This window comes from Sceloporus occidentalis, unplaced genomic scaffold (genome assembly GCF_023333645.1).
Source record: "Sceloporus occidentalis isolate IW3139 unplaced genomic scaffold, rSceOcc1.0.p SCAF_68, whole genome shotgun sequence".
Taxonomy (NCBI): domain Eukaryota; kingdom Metazoa; phylum Chordata; class Lepidosauria; order Squamata; family Phrynosomatidae; genus Sceloporus; species Sceloporus occidentalis.
The window spans coordinates 64379-77219 of record NW_028317048.1 but is presented as its reverse complement, the minus strand read 5'-3'; the positions used below and the strand labels follow the sequence as shown (position 1 = coordinate 77219).

The window sequence follows — 12841 nt, the reverse complement described above, 5'->3', positions numbered from 1 at the left end:
GCATCTGATGTACAAAGTATCAAACATATTTTTTTCTATTTTGTTTATTTTTTTCACAGCTTGAAAAGAGACTGGAAATGGGATGTAAAAATTTGTGGATTAAACACCGTAACAGCTGGACACAAGGATTTGTAAAGTTAACAAGTCTATTGTTTCTTTGTAACGCATCCTTCCACCTTCTTCATAAAATAAATAATGTTGAAATAAGGTTACCAAACATCTCCAATCTCTCCTATTTTACATGGTACAAGCTTGCTTGTTAGAAGCTGGTGTTCAGTTGTGGAAAAGACACAGAAAGGAAAGTGGTTGCTGACTACAATGTACAGCTATTGCTGAGTGTAATGGAATGTACAACGGAGGTCAATGTAGGCTCTCTTCTCCATCAGAGATGACAATGCCTGTCCTCAGCACCTCTTGTGCTCTGAGCTCCAACTTGGCTTTCAGCACTTCTGTCCGCTTCAGTATCTGTTCTGGTGCTCGTAATGCCATCTGTTAAAATCTATATTGAAAGCTACAATGCTACCAGATGCCATGCCAGTAATCAGTGTCCTGAAAAAACAAAAAATAGACCATGGTTAGTTCGATATATTCAAAGAGGTATGATCCGCAGGTACAGGAGAGTCAGAAGTTGAGCAGGTACACACTAACAATAGGGCACGTGGTTCCATATACGTTCCTCTTATGTATCAGATACGTGTAAACATAACCTTTAAATAAATTATTTTAATTCATATACGCTTAAAGGGTATGTACACTCATGGTAACATAACATTCACAGATACCACACTGAGATCAATAGCGGGCTGAACTGTCAACAACTTGCGAGAAACAGTAACGGTGGGATGACTTCACTACTACTACTTCCCAGAAGCCACTATGTCAGCTACTATATGCATAAAGATATATCATTTCAGTCAGCATCAAGTGCTTTTATCACAAAAGCCGCTGTTTGGTCAACAAAGGGCTAGTTAACAGGAGTGGTTGAGAGAGGGTTGTGTTTTAGCGCCTCCTCTCAACTATAAATTATACACCGCCAACCCAACTGAGCTTCTGTTGTGGGAAGAGCATGGCTGGTCCGGGATAATGTACCTTACACATTTACTTACACTACAAAGGGCCAGATCAGCCTTTCATAGAGAAGAAAGTTGTTAGTGTCGGTCCTTCTTAGTGATTAGTAAAGCGAGTTAAAATCTCAAACCTCCTTCAGAGCTCTGCTGATTCAGGGGCACCCAACAGCCAAGTATATGTTTGACAGAAATCATAAGACTTGAAAACAGGGGTCTATCTAGAGTAATTGGCACCCGGGGCAGGTCCTATATTTGGCACCCCCTATTCCACGTTCTATTTTTCATATTGACTCTATCGAGTAAGCCTTTTTCATATAATAAGGCTGAATTAAATATTTGTATAGTTTGTTGGTTTATATCATTCAAAGAATATTATCTGTATTTTTTAACTTGGCAATAAATGTTAACACCAAGAATAGATACCATCCTTAATGTGCAATAATAATATATTCCCTTATTGTCGGCCTTACCTCTGATCATGTGACAAATCCATTGCTCTAATCCCTGCGTCGCATCCAGGATATATATAGAGCTGCTTGAAATCACAGGCCTGCCATACCTCTACAACTCCATTATCTCCTCCTGTCACCAGATTCTGCCCATCGCTGCTCAGTAGGATAGCCTTCATAAACAAAACATATCGATCTTAATGACTTTATTAGACAAGCACGATTGATACACTACGCTTCACACATTTATGTACATATATATATATATTCATACAGTCCACAGACTACATCTGAAGTTTAATGAATGAATGAAATTAGTTTATGGGAAACAAGAACCATTTGGTCCATTTTCCTGCTTAAAGGACTCAAAACGTAATCGGTCCTCAGTCTTTTCTTATATTCAGCATAGCCATATGCCTATCCCATGCACGTTTAACCATTATTATGTATGGCATGTTTTTCACCCAAAGTGGACAAAATAGGGTCTATTTACCTGTGGGAAGAAGTTAACATGAATATTTTTTAAGATCCAACCCCATGGTATCCTCTCACAGCTGTGTGTGATGTATTTTGTGCACGGGTAAACCTCTATAGTAAGATCTATCATGATCACACATACCCTGGTAGAGTCGTTGATTTCCATCTGGCCCAAAAGTTTGCCATTAATGCTGAAGTTGCAAAAGCGGCCTCTCTCGTAGTATATAATACAGTGACCCTCACTGGAAACCGAAATTAGACGTGGATACAAGCAGTTGTCTGGTCCCTCCAATGCTCTGAGTAAATCTCCAGTGATCGTATGAACCAAACATGGACCTTCTGCAGAACAGAAGAATTTATGTGTTGAAATACATTGGTGAATAAGCAGGTTTGGCACTCTTGTAGCACCTATAATCCACGTGCCACCTCACGGGCACTCTGCCCTCATTACTACATTTTTTCATCAGCAAGAATTATGAAACATAATCATAAAAAAAATTCACAGCTACTCAAGTCATGTTAACTGAAGCCAGTTTTTTTGATCCTTAGTCAACCAATCAAAGAAGCCAACCATTCACCATTTTGGTAGCCGTTCTCTGAACATTCTCCAATATCCTTCTGGGGATGGGGTCTCCAGAACTGTACGCGATACTCTAGATGAGCTCTGACCAGAGATCTATAAAGTGGAGCCGCCGCCATCTTCCTGACACCAACGCCTCCAACCATACAACCCAGCACCCCGCGGCACTTTTTGATGCTTTATTGCTTTGCCTGGCTGCTTTAAGATCTCCCAAGTCCTTCTCTTAGCAGTGCCCCCAATGCTATATTCTGCCTTGGGATTTTTATGTACAAAGTGCATTAATTTACATTTATCAAAATTAAACTGCATCTGCCACACTCTAAACCATTCCTCTAGTTTACTTAAATCACTTGCCATTTGGTTTATTCCACCAGGAATATTTACCCTGATGCAGACCTTGAAGACCTAGTGTAATATCACTAATAAAAATGTTAAAGCGTATGCTGATCCTGAGGTACAAGACATTTCTCTACATATTCACAATTACCTTTTATTACAGCCTTACTGGTCTGTAGTCTTCCCTGCTATCTTTTTTTGTGAGGTCGGACCACAATTACAAACCTACAATTTTCTGGAACTTCCCCTGCCAATGGTGATTGGTTAAATAAGTGTGCTAACTTTGAGTTCTGACGCCAATGATGAACAATCCATGGATCAAACCTATTCGCCAACTACACTTACTCCAACTACACTTTCTACTGACTTAAGACACAATGGCAAAAGTATCACAACAACTCGGGATAATAGCACATATAAATGAAAGAGCTAGCCAACCCCATACTAGAGTCTTCTTTTCAAGACCTGCATTGATTTTATGACTTCTGTTGCCACCAAATCATTATCTTCATCAAATTAGCTATTGACAAATGGCAGTGATGAGTAGAGAAGTTCCTAATTTCTTCTGTTTCCAATGAAATGAATCTGGCCCATATGTTTAGACACAGGAGTCAATATAGTCACCGTGGCACTTGTCAGAGGCATCTTGGACACAACAAAGAGCTAAATTATTCAAAGCAAATTGTACAATATTCAGACAAGGTCACCGGCTGCACGGGACGATGTCCTACACATATTTACTACAAGAGCCGTGGACATCGCTCAGCAGCACTCCGCCTCGGCCTTTCAAAACCAAGAACACAGATGTAAAAAGAAAAAAAAAAAAACAGGGTTTAGGCTTGATTGGCTCTTTTGTTATTTCAATGAAATGTAGATTATTCACACATGGCTGCACGTAAATGAAAGTAATTTGGCATTTTAAGGAGTCACAAGGAGGGCTGTAATTTTGTCTATAGAACATCTCACATAATAATTGTTTTCAACAACAGAGTGTTCAAGATCACAATATTGAGTTCATTTTGTGTGTTACTTTTTGATGCGCTTTCAACGTACGTACACGCACACAGACCTATTACCTGCTGTTACAATTGCTCCTACCTTCATATCTTAAAATCCTTCCGCGTGTTTAAAAATGTAATGTTCTATTTTGTAGAAATAGTTAATTTGAACAAAACTGTTATATTTGATAAAATAATCACAAGTACGGAAAACGTAACATTCATCCCAGGTACAAATCAGGGGAACAGAGGGGACTACAAATTGATTGACTCCATTCTCAGCATTAACGATGTATTACGGAGGGCAGTTCATGTCCGTTTCAGTAATTAGGGTGCATTTACCTGGCGTGTCCAATGGCCAGTCTGTGTCTCACTTATATACAGAATCCTTCACTATAAAGCATTTGCTGATTATACCGATGAAGTCACGCAAAGAAACATGTTAGAAATGCTGTGAATATTCTTAACTATATACGAACACTTTAAACCAAACTATTTAACAATATGAGTGAATGTCTCTTTGTTGGAACTTAACATGAAGGCGCCTTTCTTGTTATAGATTGAAAGGACATCTCAATAAGTGAATAATAATGAAGTGTCCTTTTTAAATATACATTGTTAATGCCATTACATGTGAAAGCTATGCCAAAACAAAAAAGAAAGGTCATAACAAATGGTATCACCAAATGCTGATATATTGATAAATATATATATATAAAACTATAAACAGGGGTGAGCCACGGATTCGTTTTTCTTCAATGTCGCAGCCCCCAACACAGACACATATACTAAAACGCAAACTCCCTCTAACACCCATTAACCTAAACAACATACATTAAAACCCACACACGCACTCTCTTTCCTCCACTCCCCCCTCTCCTCTCTTCTCACAGGCACCACTAACACGATACAATGTCATGCAAACTCACAACACCATGCACCACCACACTCACATAAACATATGGTGGCACACACTCATGCTAATATGCTGAATCAACATGCATAATCACACTACCATCATACACATGGACGTATGCTGGCACCAACACCACACAACAACATTCACAGTCATGCTACCACCACACGCAGACATGCGCACTCATGCTAACACCATAACACTGACATACATAGTCACACTAACATGCGCTGACACACACTCATGTTAACACTTTACTGTAACACTCACCGCCATGCTAACACCATATACTGACACACACTGAAACACCATATGTTGAGAACAAGCAAATGGCAAAATCAGTCTGCTGCGGAGTCTGTTGGTTGGCACCTCGTAGAGCCGCAAAGGTCTTATAAGCAGACTAGACGTAGCAGGAATATGATGCATTGTAGAACACATATTGTAGCCCACAAACCCAAGATATTTAAAACAAACAAGATACAGTTAAACAACACAAACCTTTAGCTCCACTGATAACAAGACCCAGCTCGGCACACACGGATACGCAAACAACTTCATGGTCGTGCCCGGTGAGGACGGCTCTTGGAGCTGGGTAATCACCTAGAAAACAGATCAAAACAAATCCCTACGTTAAAATGATTCACACGCAAACATTTAATTGCCTAAAATTTGGCAAAGTGAAAAATAATTAACTTCCAGAAGCTGGCCCAATATCCTTGCTATAACCATCAGTATTAGATGTACACGCATATATTAGAACAAGATTTACCATTGGTTCACTGTCTGATACCAAACAGACATACTAACAAAATAAGTCTGAGACTGTAAATCATCTGGATAGAACCAAAAATAACCACGTACTGCAAATACTAAATTGCAAACTAAGTCATTTCTGTGGAATAAATGGAAGAGTCAACGAGTTAAGTGTATGCTGAAAAGAAGGACAAGTGCTTTCAGGGAACAGATGCCAAACACAGTAATCATTCAACATTCAGCAAGGCGCACTGTCACATTGTAAATGATAGATGTAGCAAAGGGTTAAAGGCTAAGAACAAAGACAGATTCAGGTGAAGATGTCCTATAGGGGGACAAACCTTATTGTGCAAAGCTCAGCCGATTCAGCAAAACGCTGCACAACGAAACACAGCAAAAGTTGTATGGGGACATTATTGGCGTAATAACAAATGATATTTCCTATGGAAGAAAAACTATTTCATAAGAGGGAGGCTGTATTTGTGGCTACAACAATGTATTCAAATTCTACAGAAAAGCAATCAAACGCAAGCTACATTCTAATGGAAAAACACAAGCTTGCATATAATTCAACACAATACAAAGATTTTCATTCAAGAAGTATATATATACATACACATATACAGGAAACCTACATATATACACCTATCTTGGAGTTCAGTAATCTGAAGCTAGAAGATAAGACCCACACCTTTGGCGGCTACCCTGCTGGAAGCGCCGTAATAAGAAGTGTCAGGAGAAGTCCCCCCGATCAATGAAATTTCAGACTCTGGGGAGACAACATGAATAGCATTGATCCTTTAAAAGAACACCAGTCAAAGCTTGGACGTAATATATTGCGGAGAAAGGCCCGGGAGGATAAGTGGCGAGTCCAGCATATACTTACCTGACAAAAAATTCAATCAGCCTTCAGCACGCGCCGGAGGCGCTGCTCGTCTCTCCTTACGGCAGCTGACTGGTTCCAATTAAACTGCGCAAATTAATTTTTAGCACTTTCAAATTAGTTTCTGGAATTGTGAAAGTGTTTTTCAGACGCTTCTTTTGTTCCGTCTTCCCTTCTGCTCTACTGTGGTATCATCTGCCTGCGACATGTAGACTCGATCACAGTCCGTGTTTTTAGATACACACAGATGCAGCTTTATTACTATTTATCTTTCTTTCAACTGGAAAAATTCCTTGTGAATTAACTTTCTTATATGTTGCGTTCTCCTTTTATTCACGTTGGAGGTGTTATGGGGCACATACCCACACAGCTAGCAGCCCAAGGCATTCTAGTCTGGCAATATATTGTGACTGCTCGGCCGGCAGTCAGGCTGTAGGCAGCTACCAAGCTGATTCCGGCTCATTCTAATAAATACTGGATTATAAACCGAGGACTCGTGAGGCAAGGGCTCAGATATGATACAAGTCAACACTAAAATAAACCACAGATAAAAATAATCGGGAATGGCTGTGCAAAGGATATTTTAAGATCAAAGTGGACCTAATGTAGCCAGATTATTAAATTCTAAACCCAAAGCAGAAAAAAGTTTTAAAGGGTAATGCATTTCATAATATTTTTTAAATCAATGTTTTTCCCCGGCTCCCCCGTCCTGGTGTCTCTACGTTAAGCACTGTTAATGGTGCAAATAAAACCAATCCTGCCAGCGGAGGGATCGTGGGTTATTTTGTGGTCAGTGATCTACTCTAATGTCTAAGAGGGAAGAGAGCCACCTGAAACGTAACATCTGGACCACAATCATCGGAAGATCTCAGCTAAGCTCCAAGCCTTCAGGTTTCCGGGTTTCCCATCAAAAAATTGCCGGCAGATCTTTAATCGGGAAAACAGGTCTGAGTGAAAGACACCGAAGGAGGCTAATCACATGCAGACACGGGGTCAGAGCAAAGAACCAGCGCTCTCAACTAAGCTTCTTACAAGACAAGTTACATTTACAGTCAATCGTTATTGATGTTGGCTTTATCTACCAAGACCACTTAGCAGCAGAAATCCTATTAGAAAACAATTTATCTACATGTACAATTAACACGATTTCAGTCCATTTAAGAGGACAAATTGCAGCAGTCTGGCAAGAAGAAAAATAGAGCAATAGAAGACTTGCTCTTTTATGTAAATTACACAAATAATGAGCACTGTTTTTAGTGACATGATGTACTTTACAGGGGATCAGTCTATGTTAAATAGCGCTTTCTGAAGAGCTGCGCACCAATGTTTTATGTCGATACTGGTTTGCATAATTATATGTGAAATACATTAAAATAGATGTCCATGTATGTGACTGTGCCTGCTGGCCCCATCTCATACGCCGATACTGATTTAACGTCACTGGGTGGGGGTTATTGTGTAGCATACAGTTGCAAACCTTCTGTTTTGGTAAATGTGCGCTCAGCCATAGACAGACAGAAGAGGGGATGAATGATTGTTATCTGCTCTTGAGTTCTATATCTTAATAAAGAGTGGAAACTGCTCATCGAGTAGAGGTTTGCATGATAGATAAGGCATATATAATTCTCTATAGGTTCAGAATTGTATTTTTATTAAATATTTATAATACATATAGGTAGCCAAGACCATCATGATGCCAATGTGTCCGCAGCGCTGCATAGTTGTAGGGGGGCTTTATATAATTAAGTGCACAGGGTCATTCTCCAGCCTCAGACTCAGAATAATGGCCCCTGGTTCAATTAAATTAGCCAAAGGATGGTCCAAATATATTGGTATTGTTCGCACACCTTATATAGGGAAAAGTAATTTGTATTTATACTCAATCTACATATTGTGTTGTTCTGATTTTATTTTTCTTATTTACTTATTCTTTTTTATTCATTTTCTGCACGGATAGCTATAGTGAGCGACCTAAAAAATAAGCAGCCCTCTTTTTATCTAATTTTACATAGTTGCTAATTGGAGGTAGTGAAGCTGAAATGGATAATTAACTGTCTTAAAAATATCACCTTGCCCAGTTAATTAAAGCAGCCTATATTTTTTGTTACATATACCGCATAGGATTTGTTAAGACGGGTTTTGAAATCTAATCCTCTACTGAGCTTTTCACGAGCGTCTATTTTTATAGTCGCCCTAACGATGTTAACTAATTGGATTTAATTTACATTGTGAAACTTGCTATCATTTTTGTTTCAAGTAACATGTCCTAATTTGCTTCTAGAAGCGTTGATTCGCAGAGCTGGCGTGCCAATTGTGCAAACTAATGTTCGGTCAGCCTCACATCCACAAACAGTTTGTCAAGTGCTGTCATTTCCCTGCCTAGCTAATTGAAAATGAATTATTTCCTTTTAATTCTATACAGACCAAGGGGAACGTTACACACAAACGTATACAAAGCACACGTAACACTTGTAATGCATTGTTTAACCCCTTGATGCTCAAAGAGTAACTATAAGTAAGAGTGCATTATGCGCACAGGGAACATGAAAGTGAATAGCAGATACATTATAAATAAGCCACCAACCTCTCAAATACTACCAAAGCTCTCATTACTGATGAATGGTGCATTTGATTGCAAGGTATCCCTTTTTACTCATACATGTCTTCATCAATGTGACTTTCTGGTCAACAGAAAATGTACACATGATGCCATTATACAATATGGATTGTTATATCACCAAACCTTACTACCCTAGAAAAACTCACAATGTATACATTTACTAGGACATGTATTAAAACAAGCTTAGTGGAATGGGCCATTTTTCAAGCACTGTGAAACACGATGCCACAACAATCAATGATAATTACAATAACCGGTACTTACTGTTATTTGGGTTGTCTCCAATGATATGGTGTCTCCCACTCCAATACCACAGTAGTAGTGTAGCATCACGAGAGCCTGACACAATATAGCAGTCTCCACCTATGTACGACTCGGACCTTGCAAGACAGGTGACCACATCCCAGTGTCCAAAGACAATCTGGGTTAACTTCCCTACGAAAACGAACCAGAAAAGACATTTTACTACATATTATTATTACTACCTTTTATTTGTTAAGTCTTATCTTTTTAGAATAAACTAGATTAACATATATCTTCTATTCTACATATAGCATGGCCTGTAGCTTCACCTGTTTCTGTTGAATATACCCTGAAGCTCTTGTCCCAGAAGCCACAAATGAGAATGTAGCGGTTATCAGCGGTGACCACGAAACAATGCGCATTGATCTGAATGCTCTGATCCACAAGGTCTGTGATTTGGCGCTTGTTAACTCCAGAGTTGTTGGCTGTAGAGAAAGAACAGAAGTGTAATATGTAATCACCTGCTATACACATGATTCTACATATTACGGATATCTATAAATATATATTATATATACACGCGCACAAATCTGCATGTGAAAGGAACGTGTACTGGTAAGGAATAAATCTATTTATTGACACGTCGTAGGGAAGGTCAGCTAAGGGTGCATAGCTGACAATCAACCACCATCTGCCAAACACGCCATAATCACATGCTGGGACATGTGACACTCAGTGGGCGTATGACAGGTTTAAGCGTATAGATCTCACACATGATAAAGTTATCCATAACATGTGCGACGCTGCTCAGGTTCATCCTCATTTATGTACTAAATCCCACAGAGGCCAAGCTCCTTCATATACTCTTCAATTATTTTAAGTGGCACCCCCCCATTCTTTTACAGTATTTTTGAAGGATCTAGCATTGAAGAAGATATACAGAGTAATTATTCCTTATGCAGGGGCAGCTAAGAACACAGGATGCATCACACTTGGGCACCTCTCTCGCCTCTCTCACTATCATCGCTCTCCTCCCCTTTTCTCAACATCACCTCTCTCCTTACCTTTTTTCCTTCTCTGTCCTTTGATTCCCCTGGAAGGGGCGCAAGGTCAGTTCTTACAGCGTTCCGTTTCAGTGCTCCCTTGCGCATGGCTTCCGTGCTGAGCGGCAGGATATGACATCATATCCCGCTCCTCGGCATAAATCAGATGGCACGCGGTGTGAAGGAGTACTGAAGCCGTATGAACAGACCTCGCACTCCCTTTATTTCGGGACAGTTAGAGGGAGAGCTACTATTTCCCCAACCTCCCTAAACCTCCAGCCACAGAAGACCCCTGATGAAGGTGCCGCCGGCACATGGCAGGATGAGGGGGTAATTCAGCAAGAAATCCATTAACACACAATTAAAACTAATGACTGGAAGGCAATTAATAACAATAAGATACAATGTATGTGTGTTTAGTCACAGAGTCATTTTGTTATCATACAATCTACAAAACACTTCATACGCAAATGAATTACAATGTACTTTAACATGCATTCTTATAGATGGGGCTGTATCGGACGTCGTGGTGTCCTTTTAAATCAGGAACAGGAAAGACATTTTAATTTCTGTCACAATATCCCTGAATCTGACATCTCCCCCCGAGGAGTAAAAATTTAAAACAGAAATATATATAAAAGAATGCTTTTTAAATGTGGTTAGAAAACGATATGTTTGCAATGTTACCGTTGAGATTAATACGCAATGATTGCTGATGTATAGGATGTTATTAATACATACCAATCAATGAATCCATTTCGATGGGCAGATGGTGGGCTTGATCCAGTGAGTAACCTGGGGCTCCCCTCAGGCCTAAATACCAGGAGAGATTGTCAGAAACATTTTTCTTGGATAGAACACGTATTGCCGTATTCTCAACAGACAAGGAAACTTGCTTCATGTTATTACACATCGCTTCCTCCGTCAAAGATCATTTTGGTTTACTCATTCAAAAGTTCAACAGGATTCTTCGTCTTCAAATCTAACATTACCCCTGAATGTTTTTTCCTTACAGAAAACATATCTTATTGCTGGTAATCTCTAGAAGTTATCGCCCGTTTACCCCAAACCTCTGGCAACTGCATGGGAACGTTACATCGGCTCAATGTACCATGATGGGGATACGAAAAGTGAATCATAATCCTGATATTCGATTTACTACCTGGTTAAATTATTTTGGCATTGATTTTTTAAATGTAAATATATTCTACACAGAAGCACTGATCGCAGATAGCAAACATTCAGCTTTTCTAGTCTGCTTAGTAGATGACATAGTAGGTCCAAAGCTTTAGCTTTTTACTCCATTTTCTTTCTGAACCCATGTTGAGGGACCTTGCCCCTGCACATGTATGTTTTAATCAAACACAGTTCAACCAACTACACAGTAAACTAGACACTAAATTCTTAGTGAAAGTTCACGTTAACAAGAAAGATGGATACCGACGTATTAGCCAAAGAGAAAATTGAGTTTTTAGCTAAGGTAGATACTTTCCATTGGGCCAACATAGAAAAAACATGTAAAGTTACACAAGTTTTGATTACTTCAGAGCTGAAGAGGCCCCAGGTCCTGAAAGCAAATGTACCTTTACATGTTGAAAGTACATGTAAGGATTTGTATTGACCGTGGGAGCACACTGACAAAATCCGGCCACCGGTGGAAAGAATTCTAACTGGAATGAAAAGTTCTTCAACATAAAAAAAGCTTATACCATCTCAGCAAAGTGTCAGTTTACACACGCTATGTGCTATTTCCTCAACGCATGATGCTTTGTTCTAGCGATGAAGCCACTTGCCTGATCTCACAGTTAATTTCTTACCTGCCTTCTGCGCATAAATGTGTTTATCGCTGGGTATGTATCAATATATCTCATTTAGCACTGAGTCTGGCATACATGAGACTACACGTAGCAACATGGGAGAAGCGGTTAATACATACCGACGGTATTGTGCCATCTATTTACGGCAAACAGTCTGCTGCAGGTCACAGTCACCACCGCTGGGATGGTGAGATGGGGCAGTGTGTTGGCGGCGACATGTGTAACTGGTGAATTGGATGGAAATTTCAGCACCATTATAACATCCTGCTGCATCTGATCTTTAAACATGAGCGGACTCTGCGGAAGGAAACACTGTTGAATAAAAGGAGAGGAAAAGGGGAGAAAAAGGGATACCATCGTTAGTGAACGGGTCTAAGGGAAAAGCAGGTTAGGAGAAGAGGAACGGTATAGTGCGCTAGTATAACAATACTATAGCAGGGCCGGTAACCCATGGACATCTAGCTGTGCCGGAGATGACTGCAGATGATAGGAGTTATAGGTTGGAATAACTAAGACAAAGTCATCCACCGGTAGTTTTTTTTACCTTTAATACCCACAATACTAAACATTTCATTAGTAAATACCCATCCCCTAATAACTGTTCTCTTAGATACATTAACTGTGGAAATTAAAGGCACTGTGGATCTGTAGATTAATTG

At 39.6% G+C, this 12841-nt stretch overlaps 1 protein-coding gene across 1 annotated transcript in view; it reads right to left on the bottom strand.

The window, feature by feature from the left end:
• Positions 1 to 458: 458 nt before the first annotated feature.
• LOC149286462 (neurobeachin-like) overlaps positions 459 to 12841 on the bottom strand; it is a 72650-nt gene continuing 60267 nt past the window's right edge. Inside the window, exons 11-18 of the mRNA XM_089494008.1 lie at positions 12302 to 12494; positions 11107 to 11178; positions 9652 to 9807; positions 9344 to 9514; positions 5322 to 5423; positions 2136 to 2332; positions 1538 to 1689; positions 459 to 549 (exon numbers count right to left, since the gene is read on the bottom strand). Of these exons, the coding sequence (XP_089350134.1) occupies positions 459 to 549; positions 1538 to 1689; positions 2136 to 2332; positions 5322 to 5423; positions 9344 to 9514; positions 9652 to 9807; positions 11107 to 11178; positions 12302 to 12494 (1134 nt within the window). The remainder of the gene's footprint in view (positions 550 to 1537; positions 1690 to 2135; positions 2333 to 5321; positions 5424 to 9343; positions 9515 to 9651; positions 9808 to 11106; positions 11179 to 12301; positions 12495 to 12841) is intronic.